Here is a 25,500-nt window from a genome sequence, read left to right as displayed (position 1 = left end):
CAACTGATTTAACATGGTGCCAGGTACTTCAATGGGGAAAGGATAGTCTTTTCAACAAAGTGTTGAAATAAATGGATATCCAACAGGAAAACAAAACAAAACCCTCATTACTTTTCACAGCATATACAAAAACTCAAAATGGATCCCAACCTTAAAAGCTAAAACTCTAAAAGTTATAGAAGAAGACACAGACTTGGCATAGACACTAATTTCTTAAACAGGGCAAAAAAGACATGAACCATAAAATTAAACTTTGATAAATTACACTTCATCAAAATTAAGAAGTGCTCTTCAAAAGACATCACTTGAAAAACATGAAAAGGCAACCCTCAGAGGGGAGGAAAAATATTTTCAACACATCTCTTTGACAAAGGACTGGTATCTAGAATATATTTTTTAAAAAAGAAAAACTTAGGTAACTCAAACAGACAAACACTCCTATGATAAAGGGCAAAAGATTTGGACACTTCACTAAAGAAGACATATCAATGGCTACTAAGCACATTAAAAACATGCTACATTATCATTAGAGAAATGCAAAGTAAACCTCAAAGCCATGCCACCACACCCCCTGGAGTGGCTGGAACTAGAAAGGCTGACACTGTCAGTGTTGGGGAGGGTGGAGACCAGCCAGAAACTTGTACATTGGTGGAGGGAATGCAAAATGCACAACCACCTTAGAAAAGTCTGGTAGTTTCTATCAAGTTAAACATGCGGTTATTTGCAACTTTCCTGGGTATTTAACCCAGACGAAAATAAACACACGTCTACTCACAAACTAACAGATGATCTCGGCTTCACTGCTAATAACTCAAAACTGGAACGATCCAAATTGTCATCAAGAGATGAATGGATAGACAAATTTTGGTATTTCCAGAAAATGACACAGGACTCAGGGATAGAAAGGAACAGATTATTGCTATGACCAACAACAGGGTTAAACCTCAAAGATAATATGCCGAGAGAAAGAGGCCAGGCACAAAAGATTCCAGGGAAATGAATTTCTGGAAGAGGCAAAACATTTACAATAACAGCAAAATGACTGGTTGTCTGCGGTGGGGGTGGGGGAGGGAATGACTACAAAATGCCCACAAAATGCCTGCAAAAGAGGAATGACTATGCCCCAAGGGAGCTTTGGGGCATGAGGGAAATGTACTATTTTCATGATAGTGGTGGTCGGTGCGAGGGTGCCCACACTTATTAAGCTCATTGAACTGAACACGAAAAGGGTGAACGCCACAGAAACCTCACATTATTTGTCTCCTTGGCTGGACACCCTTCAGTTATTTCCGACTGTTCTTAGGGCAAAGTCCAAAATCTAACCAGGCCCAGAACAACCCAGTGTCTGCCTATCTCTCCAGCTGTCCCCTGTCCCCCAGTCACACCACTTGAGTTCGTTCCAGGGACGTCTCCTCCTTCCGACCTGGCAGCCTCCCCCTGCTCTGCCCTCTGCAGAACTAACTCCCATCTCCTTCATATCTTAAGCTAAAATGCTCGCTCCTAGGAGGCCTCCACACCCAAAAGACTAGATCAGGCCTTCTTGCTAAATATCCCCATAGCAACAAATTCGAATATGGCTTTAAGTTAACAGTCAACTTCACCCTTAGCATAAATGTTTTTTTTGCATTAAGATATTAGCCCAGGATAGTATAAAGCCATCACAATTAGCAAGACATTTTAAAAGACCTAATTTTCTTTTTTTTTTTTTTTAATTTTTTTTGTCTTTTTAGGGCTGCACCTGTGACACGTGGAGGTTCCCAGGCTGGGGGTCGAATTGGAGCTGTAGCCACTGGCCTATGCCACAGCAGCAGCAATGCCAGATCTGAGCCACGTCTGCAACCTACGCCACAGCTCATGGTAACGTCAGGTCCTCAAACCCACTGAGCAAAGCCAGGGATCGAACCTGCGTCCTCATGGATGATAGCCAGATTCGTTTCTGCTGAGCCATGATGGGAACTCCTAAAAACAACCGAATTTTCATTCTGTAATTTTTTTTTTTTTTTTGCTGTAGTGCTTTACAATACATACTTTAACACAAGAGTATCTGCATGTAACATAAATGAATGTGCCTATTTTGAATGGTATGAGCTCGAATCTTCGACTGATGGGCTCCATAACAAAGATCCCTTGGAAACCAATGCTTTAAAGGAGAGAACGTGAACCAGCAGATAGAAAACACGAGGCATTACAACCTGTTAGTACAAGGAGGACCACCCCGGTGGCCAGCTCTGCTCAGAGGCATCACAGTGCCTAGAAGCATCTGTAGGGCACGATTCATTCATATTTCAGGTGGAATTCCTGCATGGGTGCAACAACGTACTAGGGGTCACCAAGATCTCATGGGTCTCCAGCAGCATTTTCCAAAGCAGTTTCTATGGACTATGACCTCCTGAGATACAAATGCCCTTCAAAAGGAAATTTATTTCAGTTTTTTAAAAAGGGAATTTTTTTTTTTTTTTTTTTTTTGGGGGGGCTGCTCCTGTGGCACATGGAAGGTCTCAGGCCAGGGATCGAATCTGAGCTGCAGCTGCAACCTGAGTCACAGCTGCAGCAACGCTGGATCCTTAATCCACTGCACTGGGCCTGGGATAGAACCCACACCTCTGCAGCGACCCAAGCTGCTGCAGTTGGGTCCTTAACCATTGTGCCACAGCAGGAACTCCAAAAAAGAAGTGGAAAATCTGAAAACATGATATTCTGTACCCCCAAGAAATCCTGTAGTTAAAACAAAACAAAACAAAAAAACTCACTTGTTTTACCCTACCCAGTTTTTTGATTACATAATCCTTTTAAAGTCTCACATTTAATTAGCCTCCCTCAGGAAATACCAACTCTTATCATCTTTTCCAACTCAACTTAACCTTGGCTGGCAGAACCAGAGAGAGCTTACAATCCTAAGTGATACGTATGGTTTAAGGAGATTAGTGGAAACTAGACCGAGCAGCAAAAAAAATCATCTGGAGTAAGCAAAGGGAAGAGAGCATGAGCCACACAGCTGCCCCACCACGGTCCACATGGAATTCCTTAATATCCACGGATGAGAATCAAAGTGTAGGACGGAAATATTTTAAGATATTTTTAAAGACAGCAGAGTTTAGGAGTTCCCGTTGTGGCTCAGCGGAAACCAATCTGACTAGTATCCAAGAGGATGCAGGTTCGATCCCTGGCCTCACTCAATGGGTTAAGGATCCAGCGTTGCCATGAGCTGTGGTGTAGGTCACAGATGTGGCTCGGATCCCATGTTGCTGTGGCTCTGGTGTAGGCCAGCAGCTACAGCTCCAATTGGACCCCTAGCCTGGGAACTTCCATATGCCGTAGGTGCGGCCCTAAAAAAGACAAAAAAAAAAAAAAAAAAGACAGCAGAGTTTAACTTCTGACTCTTAGTTATGGGGCTTTGAATACATTAGTCAATCAGAGTCATGGTTTCCTTACCTGCAGAATGTCTGCAACACTCAGCTCCTAGAGATGAGATCAGGGCTAATACATGTAAAATGCCTAACAGCCTCTGACACACAGTAGGCATTTTATAGGTAGCAGCTTAATACATTTAAAGTAACACATCAGATCTGAGCAAACACCTTGCTTTTGAAGCCAGTTACACACTAAATAATACAACCGCATACAAAGCAGTCATCAAAATACAAAGCATGGATACAGTAAAGAAATACCTGTCAAAGGTAATTCCCTTCCCGACAAACACCAGGGGTGGGTCACTTGCGTCTGGGCTGCCTTTGTAGTGAATTTCCAGGAAGACTGGAGGCTCTTCGGACCCTTTGGCCACACTCAGGAATGATCCCATTTCCTGTTCCTCAATCCAAGACTTGGGTCTACAGGGCAGAAAAGGAAAAAAGTACCAGTTGCTACCTTGGTTTCAAAATAACTTAGATAGGCTCGTCTATGTGTGAAAAAGCATACACATTCCTAAGATATACACACATCAAGGCTTCAGTGATCACCTCCTATCTGCTTTCTGAATATTCATGGGTCGTTCACTTGATTCTGAGTTGGTTTTTTCATCTATAAAATGAGATCAATGACACCTCCATCAAAAAATTAGCTATAGGGAGTTCCCGTCGTGGCGCAGTGGTTAACGAATCCGACTAGGAACCATGAGGTTGCGGGTTCGGTCCCTGCCCTTGCTCAGTGGGTTAACGATCCAGCGTTGCCGTGAGCTGTGGTGTAGGTTGCAGACGCGGCTCGGATCCCGCGTTGCTGTGGCTCTGGCGTAGGCCGGTGGCTACAGCTCCGATTCGACCCCTAGCCTGGGAACCTCCATATGCCGCGGGAGCGGCCCAAGAGATAGCAACAACAACAACAAAAGACAAAAAAAAAAAAAAAAAAAAAAAAAAATTAGCTATAGAATTACTAAGAGAATTCATGCATGGTACAGAAGGCAATGTCAGAGGATACAGAGTCTATTAATAATTATTACTTGATTTCCACCCCCTAAACCTACTCGAATATTTCTAAAGTTTCAATTTAAAGATGAAGTTATTAGAAGGCTCTGAGACCATAAAGGGTGCTTAACGAGAGCTAAGGTGTCTACTGTTTTATGAATGGTATTTCTAAAAAAGACAAAGGCAGCAACCAAACAACAAAGAATCAACAAAGCCACACTCCACTGGTTAGATGACACTGTTTCCCTGCCTGTACAGAATTGTTGGAATTCAAACTTTTTAATGCTGTCACCCTAGTTCTCAGTTTGAGATGTCTGATTGAAGTGGGAAAACTCGTTATTACTTAATAAGCTCGGGACCAATGGAGGCAATTTAACAGGAACAGGGCCAACCAGAAAACAGATGCTGTATCACTCTTCCCCCTAGGCCTAGGGGGAACAAAGGGGTTCTGTATTGATTTCTGCCCCAAGTAACGAGGCCAAGGGAGAAATCCTACCCTCCCCAGACAGATCAGGGACAGCCACATCCCAGGAACGCTCCTCCTGCCTCGGTCTAGCCTGTTGCTGCAACTATGAAACCAGGACTCTGTCATAGAGAGATGGCCACCCAACATCAGAGGGAGAGGGAAAAGAACACAAAAACGGAAGGTATGATAATAAAAACACACCACTTCAAAACAAGCAAGGCTTTGTAAGTGGGCATTTTTAATCACAAACTCAATACTTGTTTTATTAAAGTCCTGCTCTTCTGGGAATTCAGTCTGTATTTCTTTGACTTACATCCACCTACACTAGAGTGTGTCTGATGCAGCTGCCTCTGTTTAATGGGTCACATTCCACCCACCTGACCTGCCTCATCTCTGGCCAATTTCCCTTTGCTCGACCACAAGCCTGGCAGTTTCCCAAGGCCACTGCACACGTGCTCCTGCCTGGAAACGCCCTGCCCACGCTCTCATCTGTCCACTTGTAAGCAGCCTCCCTGACTCTGCTTAGGCACCGTTTTTGTTGGCATGCCTTTTCAACTCTTCCGAAATCCTCCCCCCGCCCCTCTGCTCCTGCAGCCCCCTGCACACCTCATTTCCCTGCCTGATCCTTCCTGCAAGGCCCTCAGTTCTCTGAGGACGAGGACACCACCACTGCCTCTGTAGGCCAAGCTCCTAGGCGCACAGGAGGTCCTCTTACCGATGACATGTGGCCACACAGCCACCGTCTGCTGAGACAAAGTAGCTCTGGTGTCTCCTCACATAAAACAAGTGACAGTCTTTGCCAAGACACCTTTTTAGAGACTAAACATTGCTACAGAATACATAGCAACCACTCCTGAAGTTTCATCCAGCTCCATCACTGTGGTTTTTTTTTTTTTAATTTTTTTTGTCTTTTTGCCTTTTCTAGGGCCGCTCCCTTGACATATGGAGGTTCCCAGGCTAGGGGTCTAATCAGAGCTGTAGACGCCGGCCTACGCCAGAGCCACAGCAACTTGGGATGTGAGCCTTATCTTCGACCTACACCACAGCTCACGGCAAGGCCAGATCCTCAGCCCACTGAGCAAGGCCAGGGATTGAACCCGCAACCTCATGGTTCCTAGTCGAATTCATTAACCACTGCGCCATGACGGGAACTCCTAAAGAACCCTTTTAAGTGGAACCTCCCTTGAGAAATAACTTCGATAGTAAAGAACTCTTTGGGTAAAGCAAATACGTTGATGTATTTTAATCATAAATCCCCAAATACTCAGACTTGGTTTGCTTAAAGGGCTACGGGGAGCTTCCAGGAGGGCAGTGGAGCCCGGAGTGCAGCCTTTTCCCTCCAACAGCCAGCTGCTGATAAGGAACCTCAGCATGACATGGGCACAATGGTTCTGGTACCTGATCTAGCTAGGGGAACCCGCCAGGCAGATTCTCACATGCCAAGGAGGGTGTGCTGTGCCCTTCATCTACATCAAAAAGGGAAAAGACAGAATTCACCAAAATGCAATACATAAGTTCTTCAGAAAGTTCAACAGTTACCAATAATTTGACCTCTAGCTAAGTGCCCAAGAGACATGAGAATACATGTCCACAAAAACTCACAGATGCTCGCAGCGGCATCATTCACAGGATCCAAAAGGTAGAAACAACCCAAACACCTAAGAACCGAAGGTGGGAGAGAGAAATGAGGGGCAACTACTAATGGGTACAAGGCTCCCTTCCCGGGTAATGAAAACATTCTCAAGTTGACTGTGGTAACTGGTACAACCACTATGGAAAACAGTACGGAGGTACCTTAGAAAACTATGTATAGAACTACCATATGACCCAGCAATCCCATAATGTTCACTGCAGCACTATTCACAATAGCCAAGACATGGAAACAACCCAAATGTCCACTGACAGAGAAGTGGATGAAGAAGATGTGATATATGTACACAATGGAATGCTACTCAGCCATAAAAAAGAACAAAATAATGTCATTTGCAGCAACATGGATAGAACTAGAGACTCTCATACTAAGTGAAGTAGGTCAGAAAGAGAAAGACAAACACCATATGATATCACTTAAATCTGGAATCTAATATACAACACAAATGCTCCTGTCCACAGAAAAGAAACTCATGGACTTGGAGAACGGACTTGTGGTTGCCAAGTGGGTGGAGAGGGAGCGGGATGGATGGGGAACTGGGGGTTAATAGATGCAGACGATGATGGCCTTTGGAATGGATAAGCAATAATGTGAGAAAAAGGAATGTATATATGTATGTGTGAGTGGGTCACCCTGCTATACAGTAGAAAATTGACAGAACACCATTACCTGGCTATAATGGAAAAAAATAAAAATCATTAAAATTTAAAAAAAAATAAATAAAGTTGACTGTGGTGACTGCAGCATAGGACTGTGATTATACCAGAGGTCACCGATCTGCACACTTCACATGAGTGAACTGTGTAGTGTACAAATTATATTTCAATAAAACTGCTGCCAAACACGCATACAAAATGCAGTATGAAGTCATGACCCTCTCTCAAAAGTGAGTCGAGACATGACAGAAGGACCCTCAGATGGAGCCCTCATCCCTGGCTGCGTGCGGCCACGGCCACTGATGCGTCATCTGGTCTCAAGTTCATTCTCTGACGGGTGAGGGAGCTGGAGCTTAGGATCCCTGAGGCTCCTTCTGGCTCTCACAACCCATGAGTCTACGACGTCATCCCGAATTACCTGATGTGGACGTCTGTTTTACTGCTGGCACTTTTGAGATTCTTCTCAATAACTTCAGCAAATCTGGTTGGCGTCATCTCATTGGCAGGCGTCTCCATCAGGTGGCGTGCCAGGTTCTGCCCAGAAGCAAAGAGGACGCCCCTCTGCCAGGCCTCCTGATCCCCACTGGCAGAAGGAAACTCAAGGTCAGGGGCAGACAGCCTCTCCTGCACACTGACCAGGGACCAGACAGGAGACGATGACATGGGACCTGATGGTTACATGGCACCTGGATTCATTCTTTGTGACCTGACCCAGGGCGGCAGGTGTTATGGTTTATAAGGAGCAAGAAGACACAGCCCCCACTGCACTGGGGATTAGGGGGGACCTAGAACCCTCACCTGTATGGGAAAGGGGCTGGCCTGATGAGCCTAACTCTACACCCCAATCAGACAGCACAGGATTCCACAGAAAGGCCTGCTTCATCCTCCTTCACCACGTGGAACTGCAGGGCTCAAGGGGGGGGTCTGGACTCGAACCCACTGGAGGGCGGGGTCAGCTTCAGAGACAAAGGATGTGGGCGGGCTTCCCACGACCTGGCTCCTCCTGTGTGCCACAGGAATTAATCCAGGTTCACCTTGAGCCACACATTTGACGGGTTTTGTCATTTGATCACAAAAGCCCCATGAAACTGGAGTCTCTGCTCAACCAGGGACGGGAATGAAGCATAGAGATTCCAGCCACTTCACCGAGGTCATCCACCAGGAAGTGGGAGCCGGGTTCAAAGCCGGCTGACGGGTCACGGGCCCCTCATTCTTAGCCAGTGTGTCACCGTGGGTGCTGACCACCGGGCTGTGCTGAGACCCCCGCTGTCCCCCCGGCACACCCCCTGCGGGCAACGCGCTGCCTGCTCTGACGCAGGGAGCGGGACTCCCAGAGCCCGGAACAGGGCTGGAGCGTGGCTGGAGCTCCACAAATCTGCTTGAAAACGAGTCTTCCCACTAGACAGGGAGGGCAAGGCCGTATCGCTGGTGCTTAGCACAGAAATGACCTGCTGTGACCTGTCTGTCATCTTGTTCCCTCCCTCCTCGGGGGTCCAACCAAGTGTGGCTTCCTTGGAGCCAGCAGGCATGGGGGCTCTGGAGAGTCAGGAGGGGGCGGGTGTGTGTGTGTGAGGGGACGGATGCACGGGACAAAAGCCGGGAGCAGAACGTGGGGCCAGTTATCAGACTCCTAAGCTGGCTAAGGCAGTGGGGGAGCCGCAGACAAGCCGCGTGGCAGAGCCGGGCAGCAAAGAGGCAGCTCGTGTCCAAACGGCCTCGCTGGGAGAGCGCAGGGCCCTGGTCCTGCTTTCGTCCCATCACCTTCCATGGAGCTTGGCCGACACGACCACCTTCTTTTTCTGCTTCAGCTCGTCGTACTCGTAGAGCCCGAGCACCGCTCCTTCCGCGGCCGCCTGGGCGTCTCCGCAGGGGTCCACCTCCACCGACGGGATCTCCAGGTCCTGAATCTGTCTGCACCCGGCTGCAGGGGGACAGAGGAACCAGAAAGCCGGAGTCAGGCAGAGACACCTCGGAGGGCAGAACAGAGGCCTGCTGTGGGGTCCTGGGAAAAATCAGGACTGGGGTTCCAGTCCCAGCTCTGACAGGTGACCTCTCTGAGCCTCCGCTTCCTTCTGTACCTGAGGACATGCACACACCTCACAGGTAGCGGGAGGACAGACTGACGGACAAGAGCAGTGGCCCAGCTCCTCGGAGGGGCCGCTACGACCAGGATCCCATCGGAACCACTAGGGCTTCCTGATGAAGCGTCCCAATGCCGGGAGCGTGCAGATTAAAAAGGACAGAGGAGTGATAACACAAATTACATCCAAGGCACGGAGCAAAGTCCGTTACTTACACAGCATTTTACTACGTCTGGGTCAGCAACATCTCCCAAATAAAATTATGGAATCATCACCCAACATGAACTTTGAAAGTAAATTTAACAAGGACCAAGGACATACACGAGGCCAAAGATCCAGCAAGCCAATGACCACTGCCTCAGCAAGGTTCCCAAAGCATCTTTACCCAGTCTCTGCGGTGAAAGCCTCATCCTGGCACTCAGCTCTGAAGGGACCCAGTGGCACTGACCTCAACTTCCCAACCATCCACGTGACAAACTGGGACAGGCACACGCCTTCGGTAACCAGTGATAAACAGGCACCCTGCACTTTGCATCCATTTTCTCTGATTTGCAAATATGCTGACTCCGCGCGAGTTAAAAGTTGAGCAATCCCGGGGCTCCATTAGAAAAATGAAGAGATCTGCCCGCCAGGCCTTTCTGGCAAAACAGAGCCCTCAGGTCAATACTGGCAGCGAGAACAAATGGTCACGAAAGCCCCAGACACAAATAAGCTGAAGAAATATAAAAATACAATTCCATAAGCTCACCTTCTGTATCTGAAATAAGGCCAAGCAGGGAGGGTAAGGGAAGTGGAGTAGCCCTCTGCTAAGAGAGAGAGCTACGGTGTGACCGTGGGAGGGACAGTCCTTCGTAAGGGGACACAAGAGGGGGAGACACGCAATCTACCGACTGATCCTCAGGGATCTTTATCAATGTTAAATGTCCAAGTTAAAGAACCTGCGACAGCGGCTCTGATGTTTTCTTTGCCTTCGTGCCAGTTCTCCTGGTCATCAACTCCGGCTCCCTTTTTGCCGAGGCCAACCACCACCACGCTGGAGAAGTCCTGTTCCCAAAAACACACAACATCAGCTGCTTCTTTAAAGCATCTACTTCTGGCTGGAAATGGTACTTGAGCTTACACGCAACCACCTTAACCTCCACACAGAGCAAAACTCACTGCGAAACTTGGTTGTTTGGGGTCTTTTTTTAATTGCAATGTAAGGGTCACACTCATGGCATATGGAAGCTTCCCGGCCAGGAATTGAATCGAAGCCACCCCTGTGACCTACGTCACAGCTGCAGCAAGGCCGGATCCTTTGGCCTGCTGTACAAAGCCAGGGATTGAACCTGTGACTCTACAGCAACCTGAGCCACTGCAGTCTGATTCTTAACCCACTGCATGAGGCAGAAACTTCTGTTTTGCTTTTTTAAGCCGTGTTACCTTGGTAAAATTTTATAACAGTGTGTTGGAAAGGTACAACAAGGATAATCTGACATACATAACTCCACGATGTAAAGACGGTGCCACTGAGCCAAGAAATGCTGCAGACTAAGGAGTATATGAGATACAGTACTTTTTGACACCAATTTGCTTCTTTCCAATCTTAATTACTATGTATGGCTTTAACACCAGAATAAAGCAATACACAATTGCCTGCAGGACTACGCAGCCGCAGCACCTAAAGGTTTGCCAAATAGACCGTATCTTCACCTCCTACCTACCTCATGCAGACCGTAAAAGGTTCGGGTTTTGCCTGCCTTCAGGGGTGGTCCGGATCTGAAACATGCAGAAATAGTTGCATTAAAAACTATCATTTGCTCTGCTTCTTGGAAAAGTGACGCAAGCGACACAAACCAACCCTGAGCATTATTACAGTACGTGGCTGCTTCTGTGACTCTGCTGCACTTAGGTTTTTATCGAATACAGACTTCGCTCAGGCCAGCCTTCTCAGATGCAGCACTTCTAATTCTAGCTCAAAAACTTTCAGATCAAATTTAACACACCCACCTATTTCAAAACAAGCACAGAAAGCGGTGCCACTGATGTATACATGCAGGGGAGAGCTGAGCAATGGATGGACGGGGAACCTCCATCGTAAACCTCATAAAAGATACACGACACCGACCTGAGTGGCTGGCTTAACTGCAGTATGTTTGGCTTGGAGATTTTTTGGGGGGCTTATCTACAGATGGGATACCAGACAATCGCTGAACAAACCACGTGGCAACGCAGAATGACAGCCTGAAGACTGTCTGTCCTGGTACCACAGCTGATCGTTACCAGTCAGGAGGGCCAGGCTGTTCTGTACCACGCACGTTAGCCTGTGGATTGACAAATTAATCAAAGCCCTTGAGAGAGCTGTTCCTGGCGAAGGACTGGTAACTGCCAGGGAATACAAATTCTCTTATCCAGCGATTAGGCAATCGCTCCCATCAGATGCTAACAGGCTAAATGCAATCCAAATAATACGCAGTGGCAGAGGCCTGTGTGGATAGCTCATTCCTGTTAAACACGGCTGGCAGCTCAGGACTTAGAAACGCCAAGCCAGTGCTTCCTGACCTTCCCCAGACCCTGGCTGACCCAAGAGGGGTCAGCCTCTCAGGCCCCACCCAGACTTACTGGGCTGGGATACGCGCTGCACATGGCCTTTACGACTTGAAAAGCCCCCTGAAACTCCAGGCCTGCAGACGCAGCCTCTTCAGGCTGCTGAACTAGCCCAGGACAGGCTGGCTATTCCCCACAGGGAGGGCACGTTAAAAGGCCGAGGGAGTGGTGGGAAGTGGGCGGGGAGAAAGGAACCAGAGCCAGGAGGGCAGGCTCCGGACATCTGGTATGTTCCAGATCCTTCGGGGGCCAGTCTCTTACAGTAAGTTTCTGATTTGGGTGAAAAGCCTGACTTCCCAGAAAGGCAGACCTACCCTCAGAGAACCAACATACATGCTTTCACTTCCACGGAGAAGACACGGGCCAGTAGGCTTCCTGTAATGTCACCCACTAACAATAAAGCAGGGCAAAGATCCTTTCACTTTCAGGGTCTTTTTAAGAACTGGAGCCCACAGTTGAATACTTACATGTTCAAAATTTCTCTCAGCTTTCCAGACACCAATTTATCAAAATTCTCTCCTGCACTTGTAAACTGGGGTGCATCATCTTCTTTTTCTTTGCTGTAGATTCCTAAAACAAGGCCCTGAGAATAAGAGAAAAGGTGAATATAATTCGAGTAGAGCCCTTAGAAGGACTCAAGGGTTCTCAAATTCCAGAAGGAATTAGTTAATTTCAACCCAAACCACACCCTCCTCAAGGACAGAAGAGTAAAGCCACAAAAGCAGCAGGAGCGGGGCAGTCAGCTTGCAAATGCAAGACCATGCTGAACAGCACAGCAGGCTTTCCTCACTTTCAAATAAAGAAGAGCAGAAAGGTACTTTAAGAAAAACAATTCCATGGGTAACCAAGCCAGATCTGGAAGGGGTTCAGAACCTTCCACCCCAAAATATACCACTCCGGCACACTGATAACGACGAGGTGCAGGCAGTGGAGAGATAGCAGGTGCAGGAAGGGCTCTCTGACCTCCCCTTTTGTACCAAAAGCTGGTTATAAGATTTCCCATGAGAAAAGCTCTCCCCCGCTCCAGGCAGAGGATGCTCTCATCACTAAACTGGGAGTCCACACCAAAATGGACCTGTACAAACAAACCTACCACAATAACCTTTACTATCCTGATGTCTCCCCCTCATAGTTCTTAGGCCCCGTCTCGCAACTTTACCACCCAGAGCCCAGCCTCTTTTGTCTTATCCCTTATTTGCCCAGGGTTTCTTATTCTCTGTTTAAATGGGTATATAAGCTTTGGGGGAGTTCCCATCATGGCTCAGCAGTAATGAACCCGACTAGTATCCATGAGGGTGTGGGTATGATCCCCAGCTCTTCTCAGTGGGTTAAGGATCCGATGTTGCCATGAGCTGTGGTACAGGTCACAGACAAGGCTCGGATCTGGCATTGTTGTGGCTGTGGCTGTGGTGTAGGCCGGCAGCTACAGCTCCAACTGGACCCCTAGCCTGGGAACTTCCATATGCTACACGTGTGGCCCTAAAACATAACAAACAAACAGGTATATAAGCTTTGGGGCTGAAAGACTTCTTTGTGTCTCTGTTTTCTTTTTGAAGATTCCCATGTACACATAAAAATATGAAATGAAACTTGAACAACTTTTTCTTGTTAATTTGCTTTATGTCCATTTCATTCGTAGGCGCAGCCATAGAACTTAGGGGAGTGGAAGTTTCCCCTCCCCACAACCTTCGAATGCAAATCTGTGATACTTTGGGGTGCCGTTCCAACAAAGCTGACGGCTGCACTTGCCAAGACTAAGACACAATCTGGCCAACTCACAGGCTGGAGGAGAGGAAGAAGATGCTCCTTCACCACTGAGGGGGCAGGGGCACAGCATCCTCTCAGCACGCAGTGCCTTAGTGGCTTTCGTGTCCCTAACACAAATAAGGAGGTAAATCTAGGAATCATTACTTGTCTTTGCATAGCAACATGTGACTTTAAAAATGTTTTCTGGGAGTTCCCTGGTGGTTCAGCAGGTTGAAGATACGGCCTTTTCATTGCTGTGACTCCAGTCGCTGCTGTGGCAGGGGTTCGACTGTAGCCCAGTAATTTCCACATGCTGTCGGCACTTCCCCCCACCCCCAAAAAAGTTTTCTGGAATTCCTGTTGTGGCTGAGCAGTTAATGAACCCGACTGGTATCCACGAAGACATGGGTTCAATCCCTGGCCTTGCTCAGTGGGTTAGGATCCAGTGTTTCCGTGAGCTATGGTGTAGGTCGCAGACACGGTTCAGATCTGGCATTGCTGTGGCTGCAGTGTAGGCCAGCAGGTACAGCGCCAAGTGGACCCACAGCCTGGGAACCTCCATAGGCTGAAAGTGTGGCCCTAAAAAAAGACAAAAATGTTTTCTGACTTATGGCAACTCTGTGAGGTGGAAAGAACATGCAGTCTTTTTCCCACCTGACAGATAAGAAAACCAAAAACCTAGTCTGACCGAGCAGCCGAAGTACATCAGAACTGGGCAAGAATTTGAATGCCTTCCCCAACGGTCCCCCAGTGCTTTCTATAAAAACCCCATGGGCACTTAGACCAAATTGTGTCCTGTCTTTCCCATCAAAGAAAATAGGCTTCCTTGGCATTGGTAACCCTTTCAGGTTCTAACTTTCCTAAGCATGCCCACTGCCTGGGATTCCACTGCTGGGAACTAAGCAGATAGGAAACGGATGTTACCTGAAGTAGGATGGAGTCCCACCGTTTCAGAAAGAGCAGGGGACAGGCATCTGGTCCCGACACCATCTGTGATTCCAGGGAGGCTGAACTCAAGTCCCACCCAGAACATTCCTTGCCAGGGACAGCCCTTCTGGTCCTCAAGCCTAACTCCCACGCCTGTGCTCCCCATGCCCCCAGCCATTCCTATTTTTCAGGTCCCCCAAGGCCAGGGAGTGACCTTCTTCACAGTGCTCTGGAGCTCAATTTCAGGTGGAGAAGGCAATCTTCAGGACACTCTATCTCTCCTTTTTTTTTTTTTTTTTTGGCGCGCCCGGGGTATGCGGAAGTTCCTTGGCCAAGAATTGACCCTCACGGACTGGAGCCTCCGCAGCAGCAGTGACAACGCAGGGTCCTTAACCCATTAAGTCACCGGGTAGCTCCTAGGGCACTCTCCTTTTAATTTTAGCAAGATAAAGGGTCTCTCCTTTTTTCTAAAGAGACGTTGTTTTTCTCTAGAAACCTTCCAGGCAGTTTACTCCCGAAGGACCTGTGTTTTCCTAGCCTTCAACTGCAGCGAGGGAGGGAGGTCTTGGTGTGGAGCCCGGGGACTCTGAAACCCCAGAGAACATTTCACCTCACCAAACCTGAGCATCCTCCTAGCTAAGGTGGGAACGATCCTGGCAACATCCTTCTCTGGGTTACTGAGACTAAACGAAATAATGAAATAAGGGGAAACGGTAGCTACGGCTACTCCCGCGCAGAGTTCTGGTCCTAGCACTTCCAAGCCCATCCTCGCTACAAAGCCGATTGGCGAATGCTGGAGAGATCGGCAGCCCTCCGCAGCCTGCTGCCAAAGCCGAGATTGGAAACTGGAAACGGCAGGGAACTTTTCTTTTTAGCCAATGTTTGCAACTTGGCTCAGAAGACCGGACACCGCGGCCTTGACCCGCCCCGGAGTCCCGGTCGCCCGCCGGCAGGGCTCTCGCCGCATCCCGAGGGAGAACCGCGGCCTCTCACCTTCGTCATGTTTGCAGCGTCTGGACCGGGTCCCCAGAAACGCCTCACGCTCAGCTGTCGGACGGCGACTCGCGCAGCAGCCGGAAGAGGCAGCAAGAACATCTTTTCGGCTCGGCCCCCCGCACCGCCCTCCAACGAGCACGTGGCGCATGGAGAGCGGGCGCGCTCCTAGGAGCCCCGCTTTCGGGGGCCTCGGGCGCGCGCCTCGGGGGCGGGGCAGGTGCCGGGGGCGTGCCAGGCTTGAGCCAGGGGCGGGGCGATTGGCTCTCCGTCGGTGAGGGGGAGGGCGGGCTCCCGCACAGCGGAGCGTTCTTGCGCTTGGGAGGCGGGGCGGGTGCCCTGGGGGCGGGGCGGGCGGCGGCGCTGAACAGGGCGGTTCTGGGAACGCTGTGAAACTTCGGCGGCCGCCGCCGCGTGCACTTGCGGACGGAGGCGAAGGGGCGGGGCTCTCGGAGGAGCGCACTAGAGAGGGGCGGAGTCGCGGTTGTGCGGCACCTGGAGGGGTGGGGGTGGAGGCGCTGCTGCCGGGAGGTGGAGGTCGCAAGCAGATTTATTGCAGAGGTTTGAGTAAGGAAGACCCTCTCGCTGAGTTATTTTTGTTACTGTCTCTTTTTTTGTTTGTTTGTTTTTTGGTTTTTGCCATTTCTTGGGCCGCTCTCGCGGCATATGGAGGTTCCCAGGCTAGGGTCCAGTCGGAGCTGTAGCCACCGGCCTATGCCAGCGCCACAGCAACTCGGGATCCGAGCCGCGTCTACAACCTACACCACAGCTCGCGGCAACGCCGGATCCTTAACCCACTGAGCAAGGCCAGGGATCGAACCTGCAACCTCATGGTTCCTAGTCAGATTCCTTAACCACTGTGCCACCACGGGAACTCCTACTGTCTCTTTTTTTGAACTTCCATTTGGTGCAGGGGTTCAACATTGTAAGACAGTTAACCCAAATACTGTTGTTGAATTGAGAAGCTTTGCCGGTAGAGCTGAATGTTTAAAAATGTATTTGTAAAAGGAGTTTTACATTTTTTATTGTAAAAACAACAACAACACGGTTGAATGGAACTCCTAGAACATAATGAAGCACAAAGAAGGATATGAAATGTTACACCAGTGTCAGATCCCGGTTTTAGCTGGGTCTTTGCTTTTAGCTCGGGGCGCGGGGTGGACGAGGTCCACCAACTGAAGTGTGTACCTTCCTGGTCTGGGGAGGGAGGTTGGAGAGAATGTCCATTTCACTGTCTAAGGGCTAGACACAACAGAGATATGACTGTCCATTCTTTTTTTAAAAATTCATGCAAAGTTGATTAACAATGTTGTGTTTCAGGTGTACCGCAAAGTAATCCAGTTACACACACACACACACACACACACACGTAAGATTTTGAATACAGTTCCTTGTGCTATACAGCAAATCTTTGTTGGTTATGATTGACTGCTTTGGAATGCAAGATTTTGTCATCCACGACCCCTAAATTTATATAAAGTGTTTACTATGTTTTTCTGTTAGAAAGTATGGGGTACAACAGAATTTAAAGTCTCCCTGGCCTCAGAATTCCCATCGTGGCACAGCAGAAACTAATCCAACAAGGAACCATGAGGTTGTGGGTTCAATCCCTGTCCTTGTTCAGTGGGTTAAGGATCCAGCATTGCCGTGAGCTGTGCTGTAGGTCGCAGGTGCAGCTCGGATCCTGCGTTGCTGTGGCCGTGGCGTAGGCTGGCAGCTGCATCTCTGATTCGATCCCCAGCCTGGGAACTTCCATGTGCTATGGGTGCAGCCCTAAAAAGCAAAAAATAAATAAATAAATAAATAATAAAAGTGTCTCTGGCCTCAAGGCATTTTTTAGTAGAGACAAGGTATATCATGACTGTAAAGAGATAAAAATGGACACTGTTTCACACAGTTATAAGTGAATAGGCTTCAGTTCCTTCTGTCCCCTTCTTTCCTTGACCAAGACTTTGGTTTGGCGCCATGTCCACCAGGGAACCTTCACTGGCAATCCACATTTGGGTCCTGTGCCCTCCCTTTGCTCCCAAAGCAGCCTGTCTCATGGTGCTGTTCACCTATATTCTCCTTGTCTGTCTCCCCCAGGCATCTTGGAAGCCACAGCTTTCACCTCTGAACTTCCGGTGCCCAGATCTAGAGTTTAGACTGTGCCTGCCACACAGACAAGGGGTTCGTAATGTGTGTGAATGAAGGCATGGTACGGCGTTGTTCGTTGGAGCTCAGGATAGGTCCCCTTCGTGGGCTTCAAATATTGAATGCAAAAACAGAAAAAGCTTGAAAGGAGCCAGTAGAATGAGAAGGAGGTAGATGATTGAGGAGGTCATCAGGATATGGAGGAGTGTATGGGAGAGGGTTGGCTTGGCTTTGGGTGTAGGGATCAGGCTTGCCTGGAATAAAAGCTTATAAAAGAGAGTGATGCTGCATTAATGAGCTTCTTGAAAGGTTCAAGAGTTTATTACTAATGTGGGAGTCAACATGGACTCTATAATGCTCTTTGTAGAAGCTGGGGGAGGTAAAGGCTCTGTTTTAGTCCTGTTGATGGGAGTTGGCGCCAAGGATGGAGAAAGACCAAGCAGCACAGGTGAACTTGTGCTTTGGTGGAAAATGGGGCACTGTCCTGGGAGATTTGAGAAGACATCTGTGGGTTACGTGATTCAGATTTTATGACATTCTTTCACAACTCTGTGAATTGTTACGTATTGCAATGCAGATCTTGTCCGTAGATCCTATCCTGTCTAGCTGGTATAAGTTCAACTGACAGCCTTCCTTCTCCCGGGGAAAAACAAGTCTTGTCCCATTCGCACATTCATTTCAATATTCCTAATCTATAAATATATCAATGCTCAGAATTCCCCTTTGAATCAACAGTTATAACAACTGTTTCCTCCATGAGGTGAAGAAAATCCTTAACACGTATTCATTCTTATATCTGTATGACTCATAATTTTCACTTTTTTGGGAAAATTATGTTTTAACAGCAGGCAAGCTGGCCGCAAGGCAAAAGTTTTGGCTTTTGTTGTTGTTGATGTTGTTTTAGGCTGAGGCCCCAAAACAGAAGTGCCTGGGTGATTTATCTTTATTTTATTTTTTTATATAGAGCATTTTTTTTATTACTCACTTACATTTATAGTTGTACAATGATCATCACAACCCAATTTTATAGCATTTCCATCCCAAACCCCCAGTGCATCCCCCAAACCTGTCTCATTTGGAAACCATATTTTTCAAAGTCTGCGAGTCAATATTTGTTCTGCAAAGAAGTTCATTGTGTCCTTTTTTAAAATTCCACATGTAAGGGACAGCATTTGATGTTGGTGTCTCACTGTCTGACTGACTGATTTTTTAAAAAAATGAGGTAAAAGTTTTTGATGGAACTTGCCAGATGGCTCCATTTGGGAAATGAACCCCAGAATCAGTTAGATAATCTCCTGCTATGTTCAGATTAAAGAAGTAGCCATATGTATTAACATAAAATAGCACTTTAACATGCTTGGAGTCTTCTTTCATTCTCTGATTTTCCCCCCCAAATCATAACTGGATAATATTCATCATGCACAGTCACTGAGACCTGAGCTAGCTTCTACCTGGTGGTAGGTTCTGTGAGTTGTCCTCAATATAGGTCCCTCCTTTTGCCTCAATATTGACAGCTTTTGCCAGGCACATCGCCATCGAAATAAAACTCTATTTTCCAGTCTCTTTTGCTGGAAGCGTGGTGGTATGTCTAGGTTCCAGCTAATGGGAGGGAGTGGAAATAAAGTGTGAAGGTGTAACTTCCAAAGCATGGCCTGTCTTCATCCCCTTCAAGGAGACTGAGTTTAAAGCCTCTGGCCAAGACAAGAATCACCAGACCCTTATCATCACCCCACCCGCCTCACTGGAATGCCTCCTCCCCCACTTGAGCAACCTGGCCTACTCCTTCCTACCCCTGCTAGGAAAGGTGTGTGGCCCACTCCTCACCCTGCCTCCTTAGGGACAGTATACACGCCCAACCAACCAGCAAGTGTATTGAAGACCCCCTCTTTCCCCAACCAATCAGCAGGTCAGCAGGTGTATCATGAGACCTCTCATCTCCCTGGGTTATAAAAACAGACCATGAACTCTCTCTGATCATTAGGAAGTCATCCCTCTACACTTGCAGCATCTTTTATCTCAGTAAACTTCACTTCCTCTTCACCTTGCCATGCGGGAAATTATTCTTCTAACCCACATGCACTGACCATGGCAATCCCTACATTCATTTAAAAATGTTTGCGTAGCATCTACTAAATGCAGAGCAAGGTTCTAGGCGCTTGGGGTTCATTAGTGAGTAAAAGATATCCTTGGCTTATGCTCATGGTTGCATGTGAATTCAGGCATCATATCCACACTCAGGGCAGCGGGAAACAGGAAGAGCGGCACCAGCCACACTGGTCTTTTGTCTGAAGAGCAAAAACTTTCCCAGAAGCCCCCTAGGTCCACTTCCACTTACTTCCCATTGGCCAGAACTATGTCACATGGCTAATTCTAGCTGTGAGACATGGAAGTATTTCTTTTCCCCAGCTTATTTATTTATTTATTTATTTATTTATTTATTTATTTATTTTTAAAGTATTATGCTGGAGGCCAGCTCCGGTGGCCAGGGAGTGCATGTCCTGAAAGGAGATGGACAGCATTGGAGAATGCACATGGAGACAGCCTCTTTGTCCCTTCTTTCAGGGCTCTGGATGGCTCAAATTTTATTGGCATAAGTGCTTGTTATATAGACAGTTTCTAACTGCAGATTACATGACAGTGTTAAAAGTACATTGGTTAATTTTTACATTTTGTTTTTTAGTCACATGGTACAGCAGCAATACATCATGTTCTAAAATCTTCAACGTAACTAAATTTAGTGAGTGCAATTCAAGGACAAACAGGCACAACATATCATGTGGGAAAGAGGAGACCCAGCACAAACCATCCCATGGCCAGCCAATTCTGACAAACTGAAGAGGCCACATAACAATTCTTGCCTTCAGACTAGTGTCTATCTTCAGAGGGTCCTTGGCAGAGAGACAGCGTGAGAAAATACAAATTAACTTAGCCAGCTATCCCTAAAAGCTTCTAAAATCAAGGACAAAACTCACAGCTAGGTTTCTTTTGATCATGAATAATAGGTGTCTAACTTCTATAAACTTCATTAAAATCCTAACTCTAAAGTTTACTGTATAACTAGTTAGTAGATAAACACTATGTCTTAATTAAGTTGGATTTAAATAGGGGAAAGTCCTTTAGAATGAAATTCTTATTATGTTATTATTGTAATTTTGTTAAATCACAAATCACTACAGGAAAATAAAAATGGGAAATAAGAATAATAAGCAAATAATCAGGAAAGACTGAAGAAAACTGAATAACAAATAAAACAACAGGAAAGACTAAGTCACCCGAGAAACAATCCATGTTCTCCGGCGCAAACATGGAAATTGTTTTCCAAGGAAAGCCCCAATTCTTCCTCATCAGTGTTGACATGAGAGCCGTGTAACCTGAGGCCTGCCCTCGGATTGCACCCTACAGGCAGGCCTCAGCCTGTCCTCGGTTTTTCACCATAGAGGCAGGCCTCAGCCTGCCTTCGGTGTTTTACCATGCAGACAGGTTTCTATCCTGACCAGAAGCCCACCTTCGGCTTGCACTGTTCAGGTGAGCTCCCTTCCTTGGTTAGGAACCTGCCTTTGGATTTGTCTGCCGTCAGGCAAGGTCCCTTCCTCGAGTCCCTGCATCTCCTCGGCTCCCCGCAGTATTATTGTGATAAAATGACATATAGCATTCTGTAAGTTTAAGGTATACCAAATAATGACTAAACTCACGTGTATTATGAAATAATTACCACATAAGTTTTGTCACCATTCATCATCTCATGTAGATACCAAAAAAAAAAAAGGGAAAAAGAAAAGTGTTCCTTCTAATGAGAACTTTTGGGATTTATTCTCTTGGCCACTTTGAAATAGACCATAAGCAGTGTTAATTCTAGCCACATTGTACACGATACCCCCAATTCTTATTTATCTTATAGCTGGAAATTTGTACCTTTGCTCATCTTCATTCAGTTCTGCCCCCCTTCATCCTCCTCCTCTAATAACCACGAATCTAATCTCTTTTCCTGTGAGTTCAGGGCTTTTTTTGAGGTTCTGCATATGAGATCATACACTATGTGTTCTCTGATTTAGTTCACTTAGCATATTGTCCTCATTCACAATGACTTCGTTATAAGTTTCTCTGTGTCATTGCACATGGCAGAATTTCCTTCTTTTTTATGGTTGACTAGTATTCCATTACATATGTATGTACGTATATATAACATTATATTTATATATAATTATATATATGTATATATTTCACATCTTTATCCATTTATCTGCCAATGGCTACTTAGGTTGTTTCCACTGACATTGGCCATTGCAAATAGTGCTCCAGTGACTATGGAGGTGCACGTATCTCTTCAACACAATGATTTCATTCCCTTCTGATATATCCCAGAAGTGGAATTGCTGGATCTTTGCCAGGTTCTCTAGCAGAAGCAGGCAAGAGGGGGAGGGGATTGGGATGGATGTTGTGATAACCAACCATTGGTGTTTAAGGCTGCCTTATATCTGTCTATCTAATTTTATTTTTTATGTTCCTAGTTTCAAGAACATGATGGTTTATGGAATGTAAAATACTGGGAGTGAGATCTATTAAAAAGGAGTTACAGGAGAAAATAGCGCTGACAGTGGCTCCATACAGGCAGCAGAAGCCAACCCTGGCTGATTCAGCAGAGGAGTTTATTGGAAGGGAGGTTTGTGGGCTGGAGAAAAGACCTGAGGGGCAGAGCTTCCTGAAACAGTGCCCTAGACCTGCCACAGGACTGATCTGATGAGACAACTCCCCATCGTCCCCACTCAAGCTCCCACGCCAAGGTGATATTGCCCACATGTCACCAAAAACTCCACCTCCCAGCCGCAGCTACCTTGGAGCATCATGTGTCTCCTCTACCAAACTGCCGGTAGCTCTGATGCCACAGGAGCCTCTCTCCTCTGGTTCCTCTCTGAATTGGAATCTGTGAGGGTGCTGCTGGCTGACTGGCAGGACTGGGCACGTGCCTGCCTGGACACTGGGAGAGGGAGGCATCTGGCTGCTCCCAGGCAGGGGACCTTCCCTAAACAGCAGAGGGGTGGGTAAGAGGTGCTGGGAAACCAGCAAACCCGAGAGATGTCCACGGCAGTCCTGTACTTCTGGATGAGGAATTGGACAGCCACGTAGAGGAAAGAAATAGGAAGGTAGCTGAAAGAGGCAAGAGGCATACATCGTTCTTTTTTATGATTAGAAATTATTTTAAATGCATTATTTTGTACACCAGAAGAGTAAGTGTAATGTATATGCTACTTATAAAGCATAGCCATAAATCAGACACGTGTGCACCCAATACTTAACCTCAGACTAGAAATTTCCAGCGCCGTTGCAGTTACTGATGTGCCTCTCCCTCATCCTGTCCCCGAGCTTTATTAAAAGGTGTTTATACTAGATAGAGCTTTCTGTGATGTTTTTCCCTTAGCATTTTATTTCTAAGCGTCAGTCATGCCACTTTATGTATGTGCGGTTGGATCAATTTCCTCGACGTACAATATCCCATTTTATTTTATTTATTTATTGTCTTTTTAGGGCCACACCTGCGGCATATGGAGGTTCCCAGGCTAGGGGTCCAATTGGAGCTATAGCGGCCAGCCCGTGCCACAGCCATCACAACACTGGATCCGAGCTACATCCATGACCTATACCACAGCTTGCAGCAATGCCAGATCCTTAATCAGCTGAGCCAGGCCAAGGATCGAACCTGCATCCTAAGAGAGACAACATCGGGGTTTTTGTTTGTTTTTTAGGGCCACAAAAAATAAAGGAGCATATACCAACCCTGAAATGGAAAAATATTTCCACATAAGGTGACAAGTCCAGCACAGGCCATGTGGATTCTTTCTCTCTGGGTGAGACACTGTTCCAAGCCCAAGGGTCACTCTGTGTGCTCATAAAACACTGCGTGCATGAGACCGCCTTTCCCAATGTTTAGTGCAGAGTTTCCAGCTTCGAGGTTATCAGGCTGCTGAAACATCAGCCACCACCTCTACCTTCCAGATAAGAGGCAGGGTAAAAGAAAGAGCAAACCACCCTTCCTTTCAGGGGAGTGTTCCCTTTAAGGAATGCTTTGGAAGCTCCGTTCAACAAATGTTGCTTTAATTCCCTTAGCCATCCCTATCTGTAATGAGGGCTGCTCCCCAGGCTAAGATCAGTGTTCTAGGAGTGCCCGTCATGGCTCAGCAGTTAATGAATCTGATGGGCATCCATGAGGACGAAGGTTCGATCCTTGGCCTCTCTCATCGGGTTAAGGATCCGGCATTGCCATGAGTTGTGGTGTAGGTCGAAGACACGGCTTGGATCCTGCATTGCTGTGGCTGTGGTGTAGGTCAGCAGGTGGTGCAACTCCGATTTGACCCCTAGCCTGGGAACCTCCATATGCTGTAAGTGTGGCCCTAAAAAGCAAGCAAGCAAGCAAGCAAACAAACAAACAAAAAAAACAGAAAAGAAAAAAGAAACAACAAAGGTCAGAGTTCTAAAACTAACAAAGAAAGGGAGTCTGGATATTGTTTAGGCAACCAGCAATGTCTGCCTTCATAGTAATTGCTACTCATCCCTTAGGTCCCAGCTCAAAGTTCAAACAAAGTTTGAAAAAAAATCAAAACTTTGGCTGCCCTCATATCCAAGCCACAATAGTGACAACGCTGAATCCTTACCCACTGGGCCATCAGGGAAGTCCAAGCAATTCTTTCTCCACGCCCCTACCTATATCAGGTTTCCTTTGTCTATATAGGGGAGATAAAAATTTCTCCTCTACCCTTTTAGGGTCTCCTGCTGGACCTAAAAATTAGGCCAACATGACAGACTAACAGAAGGAAAGCCTACAAATTTTATTTAGTCATTTTTACGTGTTCAGGGGAAACTTCACAAGAAAAATGAAGGCCTAGAGAAGCAGTTAGAGCTGAGAGCTGATATACTAGGTGGTTGATGTTTTTTAAATCAATGCAATTCCACTGTGTATTTTCAGTGTTAAGTTCATGGTCATGTACAAATCTAAGTTCAGTGTCTAAAATGAAACATAATGAAATTTATGTTTGAATGAAATAGTCCTACAAGACACATTCCAGTTGGAAGGAATCTCATGTCCTTTTTGTCCCTTTTTTTTTTTTTTTTTTTTTTTTTTTTTTTTTGTCTTTTTAGGGCTGCACCTGAGGCATATGGAATCTCCCAGGCTAGGAGTTGAATTGGAGGTGTAGCTACTGGCCTACATGACAGCCACAGCAACACGAGAGTCAAGCTGTGACTGCGACATCTACCACAGCTCGTGGGAACCCCGGTTCCTTAACCCACTGAGCAAGGCCAGCAATCAAACCTGTGTCCTCATGGATGCTAGTCACATTCGTTTCTGCTGAGCCATCACAGGAACGCTGAAGGAATGTCATGTTCAAAGATCACTGACAAATTTATTTTCTGAATGATATAATAATAGCTCCTATATACTGAGGATATGCTATGAGCAGATAGAGACTGAACATATCCTTAACACAGATTTTTTAATGTGCATCTTTATCCTATCTCCTTGTCTTTTTGTTCTATGAATTTCTTATGTCTGCTACCACATATTTTAATGTTTTATATTAAATATCCAAGAGCTCTCTCTCTTCTCCTTGATACAATATTTACTGCTATTTTCTGTAAACATTAATTATAGTTCTTCCGAAGCTTGCTTCTGCTGTCTGAATTGTCTCTGTTGCCTCTGAGTCCCTGTTTCTTCCTTGTTTTGGCCTTTGACTTTAATATTGGCGGATTTCCTCGAGTGTCTGGCGATCTTTGGCTGTCTAATAACAGTTAAACATGGAACAGTGAACGTCTAAATGGAACCCCTTTGTATTCATGAGAAGACCTTGGCAATTTGTAGCCGTCACCTCAGGGC

General features: G+C 46.7%; 1 protein-coding gene across 2 annotated transcripts in view; it reads right to left on the bottom strand.

Moving 5' to 3' along the window:
• Positions 1–15,711, bottom strand: part of LAP3 (leucine aminopeptidase 3) — a 28,680-nt gene extending 12,969 nt beyond the window's left edge. Inside the window, 7 exon segments of one of the 2 annotated variants that reach the window (NM_001444712.1) lie at positions 3,669–3,827; positions 7,589–7,753; positions 8,932–9,091; positions 10,190–10,295; positions 10,955–11,009; positions 12,305–12,420; positions 15,504–15,711. In NM_001444712.1, the coding sequence (NP_001431641.1) occupies positions 3,669–3,827; positions 7,589–7,753; positions 8,932–9,091; positions 10,190–10,295; positions 10,955–11,009; positions 12,305–12,420; positions 15,504–15,605 (863 nt within the window). In that variant the 5' untranslated portion in view covers positions 15,606–15,711. 2 annotated transcript variants of the gene reach the window in all.
• Positions 15,712–25,500: the final 9,789 nt, after the last annotated feature.

The sequence above is a fragment of the Sus scrofa genome, chromosome 8, assembly GCF_054392235.1.
Source record: "Sus scrofa isolate SSC_HxYL_T2T_F1_AM1 chromosome 8, Sscrofa_HxYL_maternal_Yorkshire_Landrace_v2.0, whole genome shotgun sequence".
Taxonomy (NCBI): Eukaryota; Metazoa; Chordata; class Mammalia; order Artiodactyla; family Suidae; genus Sus; species Sus scrofa.
This window is presented reverse-complemented; position numbering and strand designations above follow the sequence as displayed.